We start from the raw sequence: 23405 nt of genomic DNA, 5'->3' as shown, positions 1-23405 counted from the left end.
AGCCAGCTATTCTATCACTGTAATGACTGGTGAAGCACTCTTCTTTAGTTTCATGTCCAAGAGCTGACTGACTAAAAGTTTTGCTTATGATTAAGAACATCTACAAAAGACTAGATGTTTCCTGGATGTTCAGATTTGCAGCATGCACTTTCATCTAATTTCCTACAGTCATGAATCACATGAAATCTGTATGACTCTTGCTATTGCCAAGCCGTCTACTTCTCTGAGGAATTTGGCTGAAATTGACAGTTGAGTTAGAAAGTTGTTAGTCAGATGTCCATACAAGGACTTATTTCCTAAGGAAAAACTGAAGTATTTATCTTTGGTAAAGGCATTGCAGTATCTAAGTGAGGACTTCAGGAGTTGGCCCGTATTTTGTTGGAGGAGGATGGAGGAACAACGAGGGTCTGCAGGAAGCCCTTCCTATTCTGACATGGCTGTGTGTCTGAGTGAGCTTGTTTTGGTAGCAGTATCTTGGTAGCAGGTGACTTTCACTTTATTTCATCTTAGATTGCTAAACTTGAAAGAGAGAAGACTCAAGAAACAAAGCGTATCCGTGAAGTGGAGCAGCGCAAGCAAACTGTGCAAATCACAGAGCTAAAAGCCAAACTCCATGAGGAGAAAATGAAGGAGCTGCAGGCTGTGAGGGAGAACCTTATTAAACAGCATGAGCAGGAGATGACACGAATGGTGAAAGTCCGAGACAGTGAAATCCAGCGTCTCAAGTCAGCGTTGTGTGCACTGCGCGATGGCAGCAGCGATAAAGTAAGGACAGCCCTGACTATTGAGGCTCGTGAAGAGGCCAGAAAACAGTTTGACTCTGAGCGCCTTAAGCTTCTGCAGGAAATTACTGAACTTAAGTCTGCCAAAAAGCAGGTGGATGAGGCTTTGAACAATATGATCCAAGCTGACAAGATCAAAGCAGGTGATCTTCGAAGTGAGCACCAGTCCCACCAGGAAGCCATTTCTAAGATCAAATGGGAGAGCGAGAGGGATATTCGCCGCCTGGTTAGTAACTCTTCCCTGCACCAAAACATTTCACATGTTGTCTTATGCTGTAGTGAGTTTGTCTCCTTTGCTTTTCAGTTTTTTGCAACCACTGGATGGGCAGCTAATACCACAGAATAATGGTGATTGATGCATTCCATCAAGAATTGGCTTGCAAAGATCCTAATATATCTGCCATGCAAAATATTAGAAAAAGAAAATGTTTACATCTGCACTTCAAGTTATTAGTTTCTTTAACCCTTATGTTGGTGTCTTAAGCACATCAAACCACGGCAAGAGGGGAGAGACCTTTTGCTTTGATCTTGCCATAGCATTCAGTGAATTCATACTAATGAGAATGGGTAAAAAGAGGCCTATACCAGTAGTAGTGCAAGTGGCTATATTTTTTGTATAGCTAGGGAACTGGGCCTGCTTGCAACACTGGAAAATTTGGCGTGAAAACTGACGGTTCAGTAGAAGAAACAGTGGTTTAAATAGTGTCAGGAGTGGTATTTTTGAGTTTAAAGCGTTGTGGTTGAGCACTGACAGGCAGCTATGCACCCCACACTCACACACTCACCTCTCCTCCGCTCCCACAATGGGGTAGAAATAATCGTATAGTAACAAGTTATAAAAAACATTGATTGAGGTAAGGAGAGTTTAAGAAGTAAAAGAGGAAAGGATGGAAAAAATCCTAAAAAACCAAAAAGAGGTGCAAAACACAGTTGCTTACCTCTGGCTGACCAATTCCCATTCAGTCACTAAGGCATGGCAGCCCCAGCTTAGTCTTCCTAGTTTTACTGTTGGGCACAATGTCGGTATGGTATGGATATCCCTTTGGCCAGTTTGAGTCAGCTGTCCTGGCTGTGTCCCATTCCATTTTGCATATCACATCGTGCTCAGTTTTGCTTTGTGTAAGGCTATCAAAGCTGTTACTGCAATGGTGTACAGCGGGGCTGTATACCCCTTGAAGTACATTCTTTTCAAGCCTGTGTGGTATGACATAGCAGATTTAAGCGGTGAACACTAGTAAATCCTATTGTACTGTATTCACCAAGGCTGAAGTGCTTTTGCTTTTACACACTAACATTGTTGCTCTTGTGCTTCTCTCAACAGATGGATGAGATCAAGGCTAAAGATAGGATCATATTTTCCTTGGAGAAAGAACTGGAGACACAAACGGGCTATGTGCAGAAGCTGCAGCTGCAGAAAGAAGCTCTGGATGAACAGCTTTTCCTGGTGAAGGAGGCAGAGTGTAACATGAGCAGTCCCAAGAGGGAGATCCCAGGAAGGGCAGGAGATGGCTCAGAGCACTGCAGCAGCCCTGTATGCAGGTTTTACTGATTTCTACACAACATTTCTCTTGCTTAAACGTTGTCTTGGCCCCTGGGAAAACATTAAAAAAAATCAGTAATGCTTTGAAAGTATTGATCAATGAACATAACTGTCCGGATAGCTTGCATCCTCAAAAACAAACAGAAATTGGGAAGACAGGCAGAAAGAAGGCTATGGGGAACCTAGGAGATTCGAGAGCACCTCCTGTTTCTCTGTCTTGCTTTACACGTGTGCAGCTATTGCTGTCATTCACAAGTGTAGCAGATTTCCAAATTCATGACCTGAAACAGTGGTGGAGCATGTGGTGGGAAGGCAGGGCCAACCCAGGGTAGCTCAGGTGTATGCAGTGTACCTGATTGAGTGGAAGGGGTGGAACCAGGATCCATCCCTTCCCAGACCTCACTTAAGGGTTGGCAGTGGAGGTGAGGACATCTCACTGGAGATCCCTGCATATCTGAGGCCTTCCAAAGATAAGCAGCCTTTTCCTTTTTTTTTTTTTGTTGTCCGTGGCTGCTGTGTTTGTTCTTGTCCTCACTTGCTGCAGCCGAAGTCTTTGCCATCCTACTATTCTGCACTTTCCATCATGTTACAGCATTACAAGGCATGCAGCTCCTTGTGACTAAACACAGTATTTACTCAACAAGTGTGTATGCATACATGTTTTTACATATACATGAACGAGAAAGAAGAAGGTAAAGGCAATTGATACTGAAAGGGGTGTCCTTACGTTTTCAACTGACTTAGTAGCCCAGCAAATTGAACCAGTGTAGTGGAAAAATCAATTGAAACTAGAATATTTCAGCTTTGGGTTTTTTCCCCTATAGTTTTTTCTTTTTTAAAAAGCATCAGGATCTTTTTATTATTTTTCAGCAAGTAACATTTTTTAATCTTAAAGTTCTCCCCAAACTAGATGTTCTCTTCTCCCAAAAACACATTTTTGTCAGAATGTGTGGTGTTCTAGAAACAAGTAACAAGTACAATTTGTTGATTGTGTTAAGTTGACTGGTATGTAGCTTTGGGTGATTCTTTTCCCAAATGTGTTTTGAAGAATCAGTAATTGTGTTATGTTGTTACTGATGAACAGGACTTGCGCAGGAACCAGAAGAGGATAGCTGAGTTGAATGCAACAATCCGGAAACTGGAAGACAGGAACACATTGTTGGTTGATGAACGAAATGAACTGGTGTGTGAGCTTTGCACTGTCATATACGGGAGGTCAGGAACTGTAGGGAAGACGAGGAGAGGAGTCTCCAAGCATGTGATAAATGTGCCTTTTCTATCCATCGAGTTTGTCTCCTAGGGCACTTAGGGTGATACTCCAGAATTACTGAGTAATCTCAGTGAAGTTATATCAGGATGAAAATCACAATGGAAGAGTCTTGTTGGTTTCTATGTGATTGTGTTCCTCCCTTGACCTTCTCAAGAGTTTAGGAGCATACAACAGTATATAGTGATGTAAATCACAGATGCCTATAGTCCTATACTTGAGAAGAGACAAGAATCAGCTATAGATAGAATGGACAACAGTAAATTGATTTCTGTATCTGATTTACTCTTAGGTGGTGATTTGATCACTCAATGTTTTTACTTCCATGATTAAGAATGAGTGTGCTGAAATTCAACTCTTGATGTTTTATTTATTTTGTTCTTCAGGTAGGAGTCCTGGTGCACTCCTTTCATATCAATGTGGCTAGCTTTGATTCTCCTCAGTGTTTTTAATATTATCAAAATGATAACAAGTTTGTAATAAGTGTTCACATGCCTCTCCAATTAGGAAAAGCTCTCAGATTTCTGCAATATTGAATAGTTTGTAGCTGTCTCACGCCTTTAAATCTTCAGCCTATTTTTTTCAAAGGAAAACTTTTTTTTTTTAAAAAAAAAGGCTTCAAAATTCCGTCTTGCATGATGTGACTATAATGAATACGTGTTAAATGCGAGCAGGAACTGTTGGAAATACCATGTTGTATGGTAACTGAGTCACAGCCTGAACCACTGATTGAGCACCTGGGAAAGGACCCGGTCAGCCCTAGGGGCACAGGTGAAGGCGGTTTACCTGTGTGATAGGAGGGGTGGAGCCTGGCTGCACCTCTCTTAGACCTCATTTAAGGGCTGACTGCCAGTGGGGAAGGATCTCTGGTTGGAGATCTCTCTCTTGTGGAGTCTTCCCTGTGAGCCTAGATCTTTGGAGACGGTGAGCACCTTTCCTTTGTAACGTGGTTCCATCTGTGCTGGTCCTTTTGCTCTTACACTCCTGTATCCCCTTCCACTACGTTAATCTTTCTGATTGTAGCACATGTGCTTTGAGATACGATCGGACTGGCAATAGCTTTGTTCGTTCGTAGGGTAAGACAGATAGTTTTGCCAACAGCAATGCTGTTGGAAGGTGTAACCACCTCCTACCAGCTCCTCCCTTTCCTGTTAGCAGAAGGGATCTTAAGGCACTTGCTAGCTTGCTTCAAGCAAAATCAGTGGATAAGATGATATAAGGAAATGTGCTTAACTGTCCTTAACAGCTACAGGAAACTCTCTCAGTTCTTTCTAGGGCAGAACTGCATCAGGCAGGAACTTCCTAGTGATGAATGGTAACACAGAGCTGATTCATGCATTCATTAAGTAGATAATCTGGGCACACATCTTCCTTTTCCTTCCTTAGGAAAAGAAATGTTGTGTATTAACACTGGGTTTTACCAGATGGAACTGATTTTGTGGAGGAAAAGAACTTGGTTAAGACTCTAGCTGTACTAATACTGAGACTTCCGAAGATGCTGTAAGATACTTTAACTTGTTGTTTAAATGACATTTAGTCAATATTTGTTGACTAAAACATTCATTGTGCATATGCATAAGTTCCTACATAAATCTGTCTTTTGATGAGAAAGTCCATGAGTTTCTTGAAGATAAAACACAGGTCTTGGTTTTGTTTACAGTTCTTGCAGCAGCTTTGCAATTGTCTGATGGTATGTCAGGTTGCTTCATCTCTATAAATGAGTTTTCCCATAGATGGAACTATCAGTGAAAACATAAGCATTGCTAGGATAGCTTTGCCAGTTCCAGTAGATCACTTTGCTTAGTATTTTAGTGTGACGGTAGTCTTACAGGGAAGATTAACAAAAAATATTTCTCACAAAAGAGAGCTGTATCTTTTATTTGGGTTACTTACCATTATTAATTGCTATAAATCAATTGTTATCAATTCAGCTGAAGCGTGTCCGAGAAGCTGAAAAACAATGTAAACCTCTCCTGGAAAAGAACAAGTGCCTCACAAAGAGAAATGATGAACTGATGCAGTCTTTGCAGCGCATAGAAGATAAACTCAAAGCAGTGACTAAAGAAAATATAGAAATGGTCAGTATTGAAGAGAAAATTGCATATTACTGCATGATATGTCTGTTTTTGTGGAAATGTTTGCGCAGTGAATGCGTGTGCATACATGAGTGTGTGATACTATTGACAAGATATAGCAGTGCTTGGGTTTGTACATAGTAGTCTTACATAATGTTGTTTATTATGCTTGTGTGCAATATTTTTTGAGTGAATGCATAAAATCAGTCTTTAATATCCCAAAAGTTATATTTGAGTCTGGATTTAAAAAAAAGTTGTACTGAGTCATGTTCTACTCTGCCATTTTGCATCTGAAAACTACAAAAGAAGCTGATGAGAGTTATGTTTTCAGACAGCCTGATGTTCATTTTTCTGTGTGTTCCTGTTAGAGATGATGATGATGGCAAAGTAAAGTTCTGGTCTGCCCCTGGACATGTATAATTACCGTAAAACACGCATGGTAAATGGCTACAGGAAAGAGAATGGTGGTGTGATTGCTAGGTTTATGAATTTCACGTATCAGGGCTTTGAGGTGGAGTTAAAGCAGCTATGTCTATAGAGCCTTCAAGTGGTCTTAGCATCAGTCAGAATCCACGTGCATTGATTTTTTGCTTCCTCATTAATTAAAGAGGAAGTGTGAGTCGAGTTACCAGGTGTAAGCTGGCAGGCTCCTATGTGTGTTTGCATCTCTTTTCTCTCACTCACAATAGTCAAGGTCTTCATCTTGAGCAGACTGACAGTTCTGCAATGGATGCAGCTCTCCTGCTGATCAGAATGTGGATCTGATAGTCTCATCCTGATCTTAGAGAAGAAAAGGTTTTAGTGCTACAAGGTTAATCAATTTTAAGACTTTGTAATTCACCTGTGTCCAGAAGACAGTTACATTTATTGTAGACATCACAAGTTAGAATTCTTTTTCCATGGCAGTTGTAGATGGCAAATCACAGCCCCTCGGCCTCTCTCACAGCAAGCAGAAGAGACTGGAGTGTGATCATGCATTAGACATCAGTGGAAAGCACCACCAGTGCGTATGGGCGCACATGGCAACTTAGCTCCACTATCAAGAGTTGACATCTGCTCTTGGTAGTGTAGATGCACAAATCATGTAAGTTAGCAGGCTGTGGGAGGCTGGAATGATATTCTCTTCCACATGTGCTCAGAGCAGGCAACACACAGTGTTCTAGTTAAAATAGTTATGGTGCCCCATTATTTCCCCTTCCTCTTCTTTTGGCAGGATATATGTTTTTCACGAAACTGAAATGTCCAGTTGCTCACTGTGTATGGTCAGTTGAGGGGTATCAGCAAATGCGTGGGGACATGGGAGCAGGTACTACTGGGATATCCCCTGGACATGTAGGGGATGAATGCATTTGCCATGAGGTGGGCCTCTGAATGCATGTGACCTTTGAGGGGTAGAGGCTAGATTACCACAAAATAAATAGAGATAAGTCTTTATTGTTCTGCTTGAAGAACTCAGCCTTTGTGCTGTTTTGTTGTTAAGAACTGCTTGTGGGTTATAAAACTTGTGTAGCTGATGTTATGAATTATAAAGTTACAAGTTATACAAATTATGTAGCAGCAGCATATTAATGACGGTACATTCTAAATGAAAAACTATGCTTAACTTATAACTGAATGTTTGTCTTTTTTGTTTAATTGCTAGATCTTATTTTATCTGTGTCTTCTTATGACAGAGAGAAAAAATGACATCACATCCTCCACTAAAGAAACTAAAATCTCTCAATGACCTGGATCAGGCTAATGAAGAACAAGAAACAGAATTTTTGAAGCTTCAGGTCATAGAACAACAGAACATAATTGATGAGTTAACAAGGGTATGTCCAGAACACCAGGAAATTAGCAGCAAATCCTGTGCAAAGTTAATTACCAATAGCATTTTGTATTATAAATAGAGTTCTGAGGTTTCATACCTTCATGCTCTTAACACCTATGTAGTTTTAGATGTTAGAGTGTGTTGGTGTGGGTTATTAACTGCCTTTTTAATGGGGTGTTGTCCCTGCAACTTGAAGATGTGACGTTTATGTGTGAACTGAGCTGTAGAAATGAACAGACTGTGAACAGTGGAGCTCAGGAGCACACACACGTTCGCAAGGCAGAGTTGTGACAGGTTGGCATATGAGGTAACCATGCTGCAATTAAAATCTTCTTGGAGAAGAAAAATGCAAGTACGCAATGCAGTGCCCTCTGTGTGCTGGAAAAGAGCATGGTACTAGACGTGGTTCCCTAGTTCTTATGTCATATCCTTTAATACTGGCAAACCCTTTTTCAGATAGCTTTGCATTTTGTTGAGGGGAAGGAGTAAGATACTCCAGGAGTAAGATAGGCTATTTCGTCTCCTAAGGCATCATTGCTAGAAGTGGTGAAATCAACACTTGTACCTTTTAATAACACTGAGACAGAGGAAGCACCACCTTTGCAGTGAAGGCAGTTTGCCTCCCATAATGAACCTGAATGGGTGCCCTGCAAAAGCCTCCTGGTGCCTTTAACAGGAAGTCGATCAGTGTCTGTTGTCTGATAACCTGCCAAGGAAGCTACACAACAGTGGGGGCTGCTTTTCTGCTATTCCCTCTTCCCTTCAAATGATTTTCAGCTGACAGTTTTAGGTATGAATCTTCCCTTCTACCTGGAATCATATTGCTTCTGAAAAATATAGCAGTCAGTGGAAAAGCAGTGATTTATCTCATCTGTAGGTCTGATGTTCTGGGTCTGCACACAAAAGAAGATAGAGGTAAAAATTTTGAGTCCAATAACTTTTCAATCTCGCTTTCCAGGACAGGGAAAAACTCATTCGTCGCAGAAGGAGTAAAAGGAGTTCAAAGCCAATTAAGGTAAGAGGAAAAATTATGAATTAAAGAAAGATAAGATATGCAAAAGTTTATTGGCATCTTCTGTTCTTGTTTTTTTCTTTTGTTGGATTCAGATTCCACGTTTGCTGACAGGTTACAACCTTCTAAAAGTGAATAGTGTTGCAAAGCAACTGTGGATCTAAAATGCTTATTGATCAGTTGGCAGCACGCTTATTCATAATCTAAGCTTTTAAATGCTCACCTCTGTACGCTGAAACACAATCCTGCATGTCAAGCACCTCAGCTTTCATAGGATATGACTCAGTCCTCATTTGGATTGGTGAATTTAATTACTGGAGGTAGTGAGACAGAGAGCCAAACTGTGTACTGCGAGAAGTCTCTTACAATGTATGGTGGTTACTGTAAGAGTGGAAAGATGTGTGGGATGAAAGTCACATTTAAAAAAAAAAACAACAACTAAAACATAACAGTAGTTCTGTGCAATGTAGCATTTACTTGGGCAGCAGTATCAGTAAGAGAAGTACTGAGATATTCAAAATATCAGCAGTATCCTAAGAGAAGGACATTTCCTTCATGGCATTATTTTCTCTCCTCAGTCTGCATGTTGACAGATGTCTTCTGAACAGCTTCTATTACATTTTCTGAGCTTCAGGCTAAGCCAGATCCTCAGTTTAGTAATATGAATCAGTAGATCATTCCCACTGCCAGCACAAGACCTAATCTTCTATATGGTTCCCTCTGGATTTGGTTGGAGGTGGTAATTGAAAGGGTAGCATACAGCTCTTTTTTTCATGTCTTGCCTTTTACTGGTAATGGGGCTTGACTTTCTCCAAATTAGAAACTCATATTAGCCATTTCCAGGCAGATTCAGAAATCATGTTTTTCCTTCTTTAGAGACATGTGATAGACACAGTTTTGGGGTATGATGATGATTCCATGGACTCTGAAACATCCTCTGTGGCCTCATATAGAACGGACAGAACACCAGCAACTCCAGATGATGATCTGGATGAGGTAAGATCTGACTCAATTTCCATAGGGAAGGACAAATTTTCAAATGATTTTGACTTCCAAAGCAAGTGACCTGGGTTTTATTGCTGCATACTGGATGTCAAGTTCTTCACTAAATTTGGCCTCATTTTCATATACTCAAATACTGAGAAGTTCTCTCCAAGTCTAGTCCACAGAGTCTACAGCTATGACTTCATTGCAGTCTGAGGTGACTCTTTCACTCTCATCTCCCAAGAAAATGAACTTGTCACACTTCTTTTTAGCTTAAAGACATATAATTCTATTAATTCTACATCCTTATTACTTCTCATTACAGCAGGATCACCGTAAAAGCTGTTTTAAATCAAGATCTGTAAACCACCTAGTGTGTTTAGTACCTTACACTTGCGTTATTTGCTTTGGCTGTGCTGTGCTGTCTAATGCATAGACATGTCCTTTCTCTTTCCTCAGAGTTTAGCTGCAGAAGAATCAGAGCTGCGGTTTCGACAGTTGACAAAGGAATATCAGGCCCTGCAGAGAGCTTACGCACTACTGCAAGAGCAGACAGGAGGTGTCATAGATGCTGAAAGAGAAGCCAAGGTCAGTAATGGTCTGAGAGGCAAAGCATTTCATTACTATTGGAACGTTTTGATTTCTGAAAGTGGTATGCAAGGAAATGGAGATAAATATTCATGGACATTTATCTGTTGCATCTCACTCATTGTCAAATACATTTCAAGACAGTGATGACTGAAGATGGACACAATTGCTTTGTTTACAAGGGTCTGTTCTCTGGCTGTTTCAAACCCCTGCATTTAGGTAGACATGTCAAAGCAGACACTCCTGTAGTTTGGCACAGAGTCACAAGAATGGTCTCCTGTTTTGCCCAGGTGTGAAGAGGTTGGATTTGTATGTGTGAATGGAGGCCTATGCTTTTCCATAAAGGCATACATTACACCAACTTCAGAAATACCCACCTGAATGTTTCTAACAAAGATACACAGATTACATCCAAATTTGAATGTGATGCAGATTACGGTGAAACTTCTATGACTAAAAATATTCTCCATCTAATAAAACTGTAGAATAATTCAGGCTGGAAGCAACTTCAGGTGAACTCCAGCCCATCATCTAACTCAAAGAAGTGTCAGATGTGAGGTAGTACCAGGTTTTTTTACCACTTTCAAGTCATTTCTTAAAGACCTCTCAGGCAGTTCTGATCACCTTTTTTTCTACTGCCCTTTGCTGGTCTCATTTACTAATCACTTTTATTCAATTCAGGTACTGTCCCTGTAGTAGAAATGCTAAATCATGGCTTGAAATGGTGTTTGGGCATCTAGTGGGAAGGCAGGGTCAGCCCAGGGGAGCTCAGGTGCAAGTGGTATATTTGAGTGACTGGTAGGGCTGGAGCTGGGATCCATTCCTGCCCAGCCCTCATTTAAGGGTTGGCAGTGGAGGTGAGAGCATCTCTTGCTGGAGATCTCTGCCTACCTGAGGCCTTCCCAAGGTAAGCAGCTTTTTCCCTTTTTTTCTGTGTCTGTGGCTGCTGCATTTGGGCTTGTCCTTACTTGCTGCAGCCGAAGTCTTTGCAACCCTGCTATTACTGTTATACTTTCCATTGTATTGTAGCATTACAGGCCCTTTCTGGGTCTCTGAGTAGAGCCTCACACTGAATACCTGGCCTTGCATTACTCTACTCCAGTTTAAGACATGTTAATTAATAGACTTGAGTGGAACTGCTGCTCTGTCCCCTTTTGCCATCTATGCATATGTAAGGTGACACAAATATTACAGAGCTAGGATCTTTGTAGTGATTACTCAGTCTGGATCTACGCCATTATTTCTACAGAATATTTTGTATTTCACTTTCTTATGTCCGTCACATTGCTGTTTTGGTTGTTGTTGAATGCTGTGTTTGATTTCTGCAGGCTCAGGAGCAGCTCCAAGCAGAAGTCCAAAGATACAAAGCCAAAATAGAAGATTTGGAGAAAACTTTAGCACAAAAAGGACAGGTAAGCAACTCTTGTGTATTGTTTTTTCTGTTTTGTATCTTCACTCTGTTTAGAATATACCTAGCACAATTTCATTATAGACTTCCCCAAGATGTCATGTCTCTGTAATAAGCAGGCAGGTATAGTGTGCTCAGAAGCCTTGCTAAAGCTTGCTAGACTAATATGCTGTTGTTTTGTAATCCATGATCTTTTTATGTAGGATTTTAAAACCTGAATGTTGTGGTTCCAACTTTCAGTATAAACGGCCAGCCTTGTGAGGTTTGATTGAGGTTTGATTATTCTGTAACAGAACTGCTTCATCCAACAGGACTCCCACTGGGTGGAAGACAAACAGCTTTTCATTAAGAGGAACCAAGAGCTTTTAGACAAGGTATGTTCCTGAGTTTTGCATGTCTGGAGAAGAGGAGGCTCAGGGGAAGTTATCGCTCTCTACAACTACCTGAAGGAAGGTTGTGCTGAGGTTAGGGTCAGCCTCTTCTCCTGTGTAACTAGTGATAGGGATAGAGGGAATGGCCTCCAGCTGTGGCAGGGGAAATTGAAGTTAGGATGTTAGGAAATGCTACTTCTCCTGTAGACTGATCAGGTGCTGCAAAAGGCTGTCCATGAGAATTACTGATTCTGGGAGTGTTCAAGAAATGTTTAGATGTTGGACTGAGGGACGTGGTTTAGTGGGGAAAAATTGATTATAGGTGGGTGGTTGGACTGAATGATAGTGGAGGTCTTATCCAACCTTGGTGATGATTGTGTTTACTCTGTAGGGTAATCTTGACCCTAAAATACTCCCTTGGATGTTTACTTTAGTGTTTACAAGAATAGTGTATGGATAGCATAGTGTATTTGAATATAGACAGGATACACAGTGACGTAAGTAGATATGGCCTCTCCAGTTCTGATCAGACACTGTTGGTAGTAGTTCTTGATGATCCTAGCCTAAGACCTGGAAGTTCTGCTCAGCATTACGGCTCTGTACTTAACATTGTACTGTTGCAGCGTTGTATTGAAGTTTGCTGATGCTGCCTCAGCAGGACAATCAGAGCTGAGCTTATTAATATGAAATGGCAGCAGAAATGAAGTCATCCTCTAACATCAGGACTTTTATACTCCTGGTCTTAGTATAGTCTGTATGTTTTTTTAAGGGCTTGAGTCACCCCAGGTCCTGTGGAACTTGAACTGCTCTTTTACCTGGTGCATTTAAGTGTGCATATGTATATCTATGTATTTGTATGTATGCACTTTTAGTCATGCAATATAAGCCCATGAAGGACCTTAGCATTGCTTGCACGTCACCAGCAGTTACAGCAGTGGCTGTACATATGACTGCCATCAGCACGAGGCCATTAACACCCAGCAACAGATCTCCTAACTTCTTTCACCTATTTAGATAAGCTGTGTTTCTCCCCTTCCATAAACAAGCCTTGTAAGTCTCCAGCCCTACGTCTTACTTCCCCAGCCAGATGAATTGACCTAAAGGGGCTCATTCAGTCTGTCTTAACATGCTCCCCAACTGTCCTGGTGTCGGCCCTACTCAAAAAACCTCATTGCAAAATATGAATCCTGGCACTGGCAGAGACTTGTGGAAGGGAGCAGTCCATGAGGGATCAGTGGTGGAACAAGGAAGTTGTATCCAATTGGCCAGTGCATTTTATTCACATCTATTTGCTAATTGACAGAACTATTCATGAGGAGTGCTCATATGAGATTGGATGCAGTTACCTGAGCAGCTGTCCTGAGACAGCTGTCCCTGCATACCAACTGTGCTACATGCTGAGAATCTCTGATCAAGCCCAGGACCTCCTCCAAAGCGGGACCAGGTGTTCCTGATAGGGGTTTATCCAGGCTTTTTGCAGAGTCTTCCAAGTCTGTATGCTTCCCCCCCAGCAATCTATTCCAGTGCTTTACCACAAGAGCAATGCATATGATAGTTAATACAGACTAATCTAATAGCTAGCTTGACATTTCTGTCAGCCTTCCCACTGATGTTCACTAAGATTGGATTGCTTTAGGAAAACCTTTAATCTGAGCATTTTATGATGTTTAGCAATTAGCAAGGTGAGCAGAAGTTCACCTGTAAATTAAAGACTCTTTGAGTTAATGTGGCAACTAGAGAATCATCTCTAGAGGTTTGGATTTTACACTGCCTATACTGCCTGAACTATTACTCAGTGTTTCATGTAACAGTCACACAAATAATGAATTTATGTATTTTTATTAGATAGAGAAACTGGAAGCAGAAAACAACCGTCTGCAACAGGAGCTACAGGATGCCCGGGACCAGAATGAACTGCTGGAGTTCCGCAACCTGGAGCTGGAGGTGATGATGTTCTGCTTGCAGTAGAGCTGGTAGCAGATGAAACCAATGCACTCACACTGGACACCAACTTTGACTGTTTACACCAACACTGTAATGATACAATAGAGTAACTAATTGGTGCAGGCATGTTTATTTGAGGTTTGTGGGAGTATGTGGGCTCTAACATCCTGGAAACAGTAAGCTCCATGCTTGACTCAATTTGGTCTGAGCTAGATGCCTAGTAAGCAAAGCAAATCTTAGCTGATTAACTTTGGTGTGGCTGTGCTATGTTATCACGCTTGTAGGTATGTTTTTTCTAATACTTCAGAGTAGTCTGTCAGCATGCTTTGTTCTTATTGCTGGCCTGGAGAACAAATGTACAGTGCTGGCCAGAATCTATTAAAATTAATAGAAATTAATTGAATTGAAATGACCCAGTGAATAAGATTTAAACCCCGTCCTCATGTACTTTACTTAGGGCTGCATCCTAGTTGACAGCCAAAATTGCTGACATCCAGTTGTGTTTTTTTTGTTTGCTTGTGAGCTTGTTTGTTTGTTTGTTTTCTCATGGAAATGAAGAATTGAATTAAATGCTCTTGAGCCAGAAGTGTATTTCAAGGTGAAATTTAATCTTCTGTGCTTGCCTGACTAACAAAAGGAATGTGAAATCTTCAAATTTCTTTGGTCTTTTAAAATGAGATAGGTATCTGTAGGTTTTAGGCAGTGAAGGTATATAAACAGCTACATTTATCAACTTCCTTGAACTTACTGCTTTCCATGAGTAGTAGAACATATGACATATGAGGATGAGCAAGGATGAAATCCAAGTATCCTTGTAAGTCTTAAGTAAAATACTTGCTCGTAAAGATAGTACTATCAGCAGTGTATAGTTTTTCAACGCTTTACTTAGCAAATCACTTTAAATGACTGTCTTAGCTAGACAACAGGCAACTTGCAAACATACATAATTCATCAAATAAATAATGTGCTGTAAAATATTTAATTGGATTTTAGGATCCTATGCTACTCTGCACACTATTCTTAGATGTTACCAGCAGTTGTCAAATACTGACGTAATGCTTTTCTCCTACTGTGAGGAGACTAGGTTTGTGGAGCATGATATAAACAGTAGCTGTGGCATTTGCTGAGTTCTCTATGCATCTCATTCATTCTAATATGCTCTCTGGTGTCTTCTGATGTCTTCTCCATGAATATTCAGGAAAGAGAGAGACGGTCCCCACCATTTAATCTTCAAATTCACCCATTCTCAGACGGTGTGAGCGCTCTACAGATATACTGCATGAAGGAAGGGGTGAAGGTAAGGCAGGGCTTACTGCAGGATGCTGTCTGTGTAATCACTTACAATCACATTAATCTCCGCAAATAACTTCAGTAAATTCTCAGATTTAATCAGTCTAATGAAACTTGTTTGACATATGGAGTTGTAGATATAGTTTTCAATAAGATTACAAAACCTGGTGCAAAAGCATTTGAAATCAGTATGTGTTGCATTTCCATGTTTTATCTCAACATTTTTCATAGAAAGGACAAATAATGCAGACATGATAAAAATGTGCATGCCTTACCTTTACCTTATTTTCTACTTGCAGGATGTCAGCATCCCAGACCTCATAAAACAATTAGACATCCTAGGTGATAATGGGGTAAGTTAAAAGGGAGATATTTTCCCTTTACAAGCTACATTCTGTACAGAGGATAAGTGAAATCTGTAACTATGATGACTATTTTCTAAGGTATTGTTAAATCTTGTAATATTGGAATTGTTCCTCTAGAGAATGTATATCTCTAACTTAAGCTTTTGTTGCATTTCTATAATCAGAGGATGTGTAACGAAGGAGCGGCTTTAACAGCTGGTTTAGTAGACTGGGAAGAATGCATATCGAGAGGCCAAATGACATCTGGAACCTGGCCTGACTGCAATTCAGGCACTCAGCAAAGCTTGTGATGAATTAGTTTGGCAGTATAAGCCCTCCACATCTTCATCGCGTCTAGGATTTCTTTGAAAAAAAAGTTTCATAAATAGGCAAGAAATACCAAATGCTGTGTGGCTTTCTAAGCAGACATTGCCCACTTTAATCATCCTTGTGAAAGAGAACATCCTGTATCTGTGGTCAACGTTAGATATGCTTTAAGAGTGCAGAAGAAATAGTAAAAGAAGGATCGTGATTGTCTCCATGCATACTGAAACAGATGAGCTTTAGCTTAATTTTTTCAAGAAGTTAATGGAAATTTGGTTTAGCAAAACTACCCCAAAGGCAAATGGGTCTAACTTGAGATTTCTCCTAAGGTACAACAGTTTGAAAACATAGTCCATAGCTTGCGAAAAAATAAAGCATTCTTTTTCTTTTATGTTAGCAAACCCTGGACATTTTGTTGTAGACCTAGTGTGTATAGCATGGATAATCTGTATCCATGTAGGAAACTAGGACTAATATTTTTGTTCCTTCTCTTCACAGAACTTAAGAAATGAGGAGCAAGTGGCCATAATTCAGGCTTCCACTGTATTGTCTTTGGCAGAAAAGGTAAAATGTGTGCTTGCTCTCTCAAGTGTTATCTAATGACTCATCTAATGCTGTAAATTTTCAGTTCTGTTGGAAATATAATCAAACTTTCCAGTATAGGAGGCAATCCCTTGGAAAAAGAAAACCCTGCTAGCACTATTTTGTACTACTGTGTATCAATCAGAGATTTTGCAGGATAGGAACACCTTAATGTAAATATATTCACAGTCCCAAACACCTTGCTAAAGCAACAGAGATCTCAGATTTACCAGACACAAGCAATGTGGTCAGGATAGCTGGGAATTCAAAGTAAAATAAAACATTCAAGCTTACTTGCCTAGAAAACACAGCAGGTTACAGCTCTCGTTCTCTTGCCTTCAGTGGATTCAGCAGATTGAGGGAGCTGAGGCTGCTCTGCACCAGAAGATGATGGAGCTGGAAAGCGATATGGTAGGCAAACTTTCTTTAAAAGACTTCTTAGGAATATGTCACATTTACTTGATGTGCCACAAAATAATTAAAAACTGGTCTTTTGGCAAAACATGTATGGAGGCTTTCTGTGATTATTGGTGAATCCATAAAATTACTGTTTCATATGCAACAGCAGAATAAAGGAAAGAGAAGTAGTTGATGTTTGAGAATTTATTAAAAAATACAAAGACTCAGAAGGTGATTTTCAGAGATGTAAGTGACCACACTCTTTGCCTCAATGTTAAACAACAATTAAAGTTTAAAAATTAGTAGTTGTACTGCATTTTATTCTCTGTTGATAAGTGGGAAATAATTTTCATGCTGTTTTACTTCATTGTGCTTTAAACCCATATAATCTTTAAGGTAAAACACTCTCAGATAAACTTCTTACAGTACTTTTATACTACTCTTATTCTACTTAGTGGAAGCCATTTAAAATTAGCCTAACAGCATGAGTTGGCATGTCCATACTCAAGTTGATTAAGCTTAAGTTAGGCTGAGGACTTAAACGCAGCATCTTTCTCCATATAACATGGTCATGAAAATGCCTGATCGGTTCCTGTTTAGTTGTTTGCACTCTCACGCTTATTCCAAAATAAGAGAAAGAACAAAAGGTGTTGTCCATGCCTCCAGAACTGCTGTCTTCAAAAAAATTACGCAGAAAAACTAAAAACTGAAATCCTACTACTGAAATGCTAAGCAACACTACTTAAATCAGCAGAGAGATCATAGATTTAGTTTTATGTAGATGTATTATCATGAAAAGTAAACACAGCTGTTTTTGTTCCTACTCTTCTAGCTGAAATTGCAGGGTTATTGGTATTTGGCTGTGTCAGCTGTAGATCAGTCTTCTAGTCAGGCCTAAGTCAGATATCCGTTGATTTAATAAAACTTCCCAAAGCGTTTTGAGTAACTAACTCATTTTTCTGTCCAAATGATCCTTTGTTATAGGAACAATTTTGCAAAATAAAAGGTTATTTGGAGGAAGAACTAGACTACAGGAAGCAAGCTCTTGACCAGGCATACATGGTATGTACGAAGGAAATGCTACAGCATACGTTGGTTGGCACTGTAGTGTGACACAGGCTCCAGCTGGATCAAGAAGAGAGGTTTTTGCTTTCCTCTTGGAATCTTTTGTCTGACGTACTACCCATGCATCTGCGCCGCTTCAAAAGGGCGCCTAGGTTTTGCTTGCACATCATAAAAAGGCAGAGCTCCTGAAGTCCAAAACTCTTTTGTCGTCTAAAGGCAGATGTTGCTCATTAATGTCAACTTGTCCAAATGGAGTCAATGCAATCAACTGGAACTCAGATCTGGAATCTTAAATGGCCCATTTTGTGTATGCCATAGCAAGGAGATGATGTGCCACAGAGAGCAAGATTTCCTGCTGAAAAACACTGCTGTACCGAATTCTGATACGTAGGTCTGGTAACCAGCCACACAAGTTCAGCATATTTGGTTTGTCAGTTAATGGCAGTACTTGTGACTAGCAGGGTTAAGAACAAAAGTAGTCTCGCACTCACTTTCAGTTTTTCTTGTCTTGTTTTAAGACTTCTAGTGCAGTGTGTCAGCTTTAGGATTGGTGAAATATTCATTTTTTAATTGCAATTATAAAATACATATGAAAGTTCTGTCCAACTCCTGATCATCACTATAACCACTTAAAAAAAAAAGTCACCAGGAGATGTCAGTAAAAATTAATGTTAGAACACCATGCAAATAAGTGTGCTTTTTTTGGTTTAAGCACTGGGCCCTTCTGTAAGTTCTGCTTGTCACACTTTTGCATGTTTGAGCACAGGAACCATCATGCAGGTGCCTGAATCTGCCACAATTCCCTGTCCTCACTTAAAAAAACAAAAACAAAAAAAAACAAAAACAAAACGTTCTGTCTCTAACTGACTTTTGGTATTGCATCGACCAGAGGATCCAGGAGCTTGAGGCCACCTTGTACAATGCTTTGCAGCAAGAAACGGTGATAAAGTTTGGAGAACTGCTCACTGAAAAACAGCAGGAAGAGCTCAGGACAGCAGTAGAAAAGCTAAGACGCCAGATGCTGAGGAAAAGCAGAGAATATGATTGCCAGATTCTTCAGGAGAGGATGGAGCTGCTCCAGCAGGCTCATCAGGTAAGAAGAACAATGCACGTGCATATCTATGCAGTTTTGCTGTGTAAGAATAAAGGCTGAGGTCAAATCTGGGCAGGCTCCAGGTCACAGGCATGCCTGACATCTATTTTCCTGAGTTGTTCTATACTTCATGTCTTTACTGTGCGCAGAAACCCTTAATATTAGCTCATTGAGTGGTGTTTTGGAGTATTTTGAGTCTTAAAATTCTAAACCAAGCAGTTTTCATCCACAAAAATGGCCGCCCTAGTTACCGGACTTGTCTCAGTAGGAACTGCATGAACTGTTCTGGGGCATGCTGCAGAAGAGAGGTATCTTTTTCCTGCCACTTCTGGGTTTCTCTTGGTTACTGGCCATCTGTCTTAGGCTCTGGCTAAGTAGGAAAAAGACACAAAGACTCAAGGTCTCGTTTTTGTAGTCCATAACTGTGGGATCACTCTTCCCATCATGCTAAACTTTTAAGTTGTATTACACAGTTTTTGTATAAGTATGTACCTCTGCGAAAAAAAACACATATTGAGTATGAGTTTAGCACACTTAGCTAACGCCACAGAATTAGTGTTAGCCATAAACATTTAACATTTCACATCTGATAACATTTTAGTCCTCTTTTAATACATCGTACTGTGAGAAATCTTAATTTTGATATATTTCTAACAGTACAATCACAACTCTTTATATATTTACCACAGAATTAATAATATCAATACTATAAAAGATCTACTGTTGATGCTAATTTGCAGTGTTTTGAGGATGCAGTAAAATATGCACAACGTCATGTTTCGAGTTGTTGTACATGATGTAAAGTCACTGTTAGGCAGGGCTAGTGGCTAGAATGGTGCTGCTCCATAAGTTTATACCTGCCAGAGAAGTGAATTCATTAATTTCTGGGCTTTTATCACTTTGAATGTTTGGTTGCTTTCAGCCAAGCAAAGCTACTGAATCTAGTTGCTTTCTTTTCTAATTTCCAGAGGATCCGAGACTTAGAAGATAAAACTGACATCCAAAAGAGACAAATTAAGGATCTGGAGGAAAAGGTTGGTTTTGTTTTGTTTCTGAAGCAGGCTTGTTTTGAAAGGAATGACCTAATTCTTTTGAACTACATGGATTTTTTTATACCTAAATCAGCTGTACGTTTTAGTGCTTTTCTACTATGCCTTCTTTTCAGTTTTTGTCTTTCAGTATATTCTGACTTTAATCTTAGAGTCTGTTCCACAACAAACTGTTTCATTTTAGGAAATAAATTCTGAACACTTTTTAATTATGATGAATGATACTGGGCCAAATGTTGAAGCCTTTACTTGGTGAGATGCTCTCTTGGTCTGCAAGCAGTACATCCATTAAGGCAGGGTGATAGTAGTGAGCAGAAGGAGCGAATGAAGCTCAGTGAAGGTACAGAGGTTGTCCTTTGACAGCTGATGTTATAATGCTGTCTTGTTTACTGAGATTTGCGATTGATTATGCATTATGAATGCAGTACCAGAATCTTGCTCCTGACTGACCTGTCAAGTTGCATATTCACATTCTCCCTATATATACAAAGAACACACATAAATATTTACAGAGCTGTGCTGCTTTTTTCTTTGTCACATTAACTTGTCTTAGTTTTTGATAGGTTAGGTAGGATTGCTGGAGAAAGGTCAGTGTGGGCACATCATAATCTTACCATTGATATATTCTATAGACATGCTGTACTGACGTAAGATACATCTCCAGTGAGAGCTTTGCCCATGAAGTCATATTAGCAAATATCAAAGTACATACTTAAGGTATAATAATGGTTTATCAGTACGATTAGCCCCCCCAGTTTGTATGTGTGTTCCTTAAGTGAAACAAATGAGTTCAGTGTAGAACTTGATATACATACTTCCTTCCACTTTTCTGTCAATGTTTTCATGACACAAGAACTTGGTGTCTTTCTTTCTTGAATATACAACATGGAAATAGATCATGATCTGTAATGAAAATCAAAACAAAAATAAAATGTATGCAGTGGTCATATGGAGACCTTGAGTACGAGACTTTTTAGTGTCAACGTTCCACAATTTTTTATTCATAAAAATTCACATTCCAGGAGATCGATCATGATTAAAATGACACATCCAATTTTTTCAAAATGTAACGGTTACGTTTTGATATTGTATAACACAGTGTGTGTGTACATATAGTTGCAGGTTATTTCCAGCATAAATGGTAGATAGACACTGTTTTTTTTAACCTACTTTAAAATACTACCCATGCTAGTTTTGATGTCCAGCTATGTGTCTTCCATCATACCACAGTGGATTACAGTGACAGCTATATCTCAGGCTTTCAATATGGTGCAAATTCTAGTTTGCATATAAATAAATCACATCTGTTTGTAATGTGACACTTTGAGATGTAACTAGGGAAATTCAGTGTATTCTGAACATAGAATTACTTTACTTGTCCTTCAGAGTGCAAAAAGAACTAATCTTGGTGCTTGCAATACCGTGACTTCTTATTTTTATGCTATCTTTTTCTTCTGCAGTTTCTATTTCTATTCTTGTTCTTCTCTCTTGCCTTTATTCTTTGGCCTTGATGTCAGTGTGCCTCTTGAAAAGGTAAGACTACGTTATTTTTCTCCTCAAAGCTAGTACTTCTTGCGCAGTGCTGAGGGTCAGACTGTCGTGTGTTCTGTGCGCATCCAGAGTCAGGGAATCTGGAAAGTTGTCAATTTGTAATAGTTCATTGTGGAGAGTGATCACACTGCTGATTTAACAGATGGCATTGCAGCCAGACCAACACTGTCCAACACTCTTGTAAATGAACTGACAAAGCTTGCTAATTATACTATGCCATTTGTAATTGCAAAAACTAAAGCCAACAGGAATTTCATAATATCAAATAATCAAGAGAATAGCAGGTAAAATTCACTGTGCCATCTAAGTTTCTGGTTCTTAGAACTACCAAGATGAATACCATTAGGGTGATCTTTGCAAAACTGTTCCACTGGATGCATGTTGACCTTATTAACCTTACAAGAGACTTCAAACAGATCTATAATAAAACAACAACAAAAACCCACAGCACCTCCTTGAAAAAGACCTAGGGAACCACGTGATAACAAGAAAACTTTGGTTTTGTTAGAGCTCTGCTCCAGTTCATCCTTTAACAGTCTTTCAACTCTTAGAGCAAACTGATACAATTGCAGATGATTCTTTCTGGTTTCTTTTTCTGACAGGATTAGCACAGCTCATTGCTGTACTTTTAAGATTAGGATGGACAAGCATTTGAGACAAGATCAGAATGCAGTGTGTGTGAATGAAGCCATATGCAGCAGTACTTAGCATCCAGACCAGAATTCTCTAGCTCCTTTGGGAGTTTACTATCTGCATTTTTTTGTGCTTGTGTATATACATATTCACTCGTGATTGCATAAGGAAGTCTGGTCTACATCAGTTTCACACTTAGTGAGTTTTACCATGTGGATTTTAACGCTGAGGAAGCAAAGAACAACTAAGCTGTTTTCTCCTACATTTCAAATCTGAATCCCAGAATTCTTCTACATATTACAGGAAAGATTTCCTTGAATCAGAAGTAGTCTGCATTTGACTCATTGCTGTATCAGCCTAAGTCTTATACTTGTGGTGAAACCACAAACGTATCACCTGCTGTTGTATATGGTAAATTTTAGGCAACTTTTTGTACAAGAGTTACTGACACTGACAGTTTTCCATGGACTGATGTGTAACTATTTGCCTGAGGATACCTGTGGGAACGTCTGTTGACCAGAAGGCTGTACTCTGTAGTGCCCAATAGATGGGGAGCAGAAACAGTGTGTCCAGTTAGCTGGTAATGTAAGAAAAAATCCTTTCAGCTTTCTGATAGACTTTCTGATAGATTCTGTTTGTCAGCTGGATAGGTAGGCAGAGAACTTATCACTTACCGATACAGATGTTCTTCTTTTTCTTATACTTTTAGAGCACCCGACCACACAGATTTGTCCCTAGAAAAGCAAATGCTTCCAACCCCCCAATGAAGAGAACCTTGTTTACATCTATTAAAAAAAAAAAACGAAACAACCTGTAGCCAAGACCATGACCACCTTGTATTTTAAAGCCATCACTCAAGATTCATTAATGGACAGTTCCTGTCTAAAGCTATGATATATGCTGCATCTAATGAAGTTCTATATGTTGAAATTACAAAAGGGGAAGAAATATAAACTGTCAACCTTCATTGCTAAAGGAAAACTTAAAGGGAATCAGCAAGGCTCCACTTCCAGCTGATTGAGTCAGAGTGTGTCTTGGGCATGGAACCAAAGTTACAACAGAAAAATCTATCCCTGCTGTGCAGGGCAGTTGTTTAAATGTGACACTGTCATCCCATAAACAGATCAAAAATAATAGGGAAGAGCGGGAGGAACACTTAGGATGTGCAGAGAGATACTGACCATAAGGTGTTCTGTTTGAACTGTTGGACTTTCTCACTGCAGGGGGACTCTTTCTCTCTCCCTTTGGTTTTCACCTCAGGAACAATGACAGCTACAATGTGGGGGCAAAA

The 23405-nt window shown here is 39.7% G+C and overlaps 1 protein-coding gene across 5 annotated transcripts in view; it reads left to right on the top strand.

The window, feature by feature from the left end:
• Positions 1 to 23405, top strand: part of JAKMIP2 (janus kinase and microtubule interacting protein 2) — a 31462-nt gene extending 8057 nt beyond the window's left edge. The window contains exons 3-22 of one of the 5 annotated variants that reach the window (XM_003210509.4): positions 511 to 1008; positions 2104 to 2313; positions 3407 to 3505; positions 5521 to 5667; positions 7338 to 7478; positions 8436 to 8492; positions 9366 to 9485; positions 9933 to 10061; positions 11390 to 11473; positions 11781 to 11843; positions 13686 to 13784; positions 14983 to 15081; positions 15374 to 15427; positions 16241 to 16306; positions 16667 to 16735; positions 17708 to 17785; positions 18678 to 18881; positions 19850 to 19915; positions 21391 to 21463; positions 22084 to 22907. In XM_003210509.4, the coding sequence (XP_003210557.1) occupies positions 511 to 1008; positions 2104 to 2313; positions 3407 to 3505; positions 5521 to 5667; positions 7338 to 7478; positions 8436 to 8492; positions 9366 to 9485; positions 9933 to 10061; positions 11390 to 11473; positions 11781 to 11843; positions 13686 to 13784; positions 14983 to 15081; positions 15374 to 15427; positions 16241 to 16306; positions 16667 to 16735; positions 17708 to 17785; positions 18678 to 18881; positions 19850 to 19915; positions 21391 to 21441 (2334 nt within the window). In that variant the 3' untranslated portion in view covers positions 21442 to 21463; positions 22084 to 22907. Of the gene's footprint in view, positions 1 to 510; positions 1009 to 2103; positions 2314 to 3406; positions 3506 to 5520; positions 5668 to 7337; positions 7479 to 8435; positions 8493 to 9365; positions 9486 to 9932; positions 10062 to 11389; positions 11474 to 11780; positions 11844 to 13685; positions 13785 to 14982; positions 15082 to 15373; positions 15428 to 16240; positions 16307 to 16666; positions 16736 to 17707; positions 17786 to 18677; positions 18882 to 19849; positions 20886 to 21390 lie in introns of those variants that run through there. The other 4 variants (XM_010719214.3, XM_010719213.3, XM_019620488.2 and 1 more) reach the window with 4 other exon arrangements.

The sequence above is a fragment of the Meleagris gallopavo genome, chromosome 15, assembly GCF_000146605.3.
Source record: "Meleagris gallopavo isolate NT-WF06-2002-E0010 breed Aviagen turkey brand Nicholas breeding stock chromosome 15, Turkey_5.1, whole genome shotgun sequence".
Classification (NCBI taxonomy): domain Eukaryota; kingdom Metazoa; phylum Chordata; class Aves; order Galliformes; family Phasianidae; genus Meleagris; species Meleagris gallopavo.
This window is presented reverse-complemented; position numbering and strand designations above follow the sequence as displayed.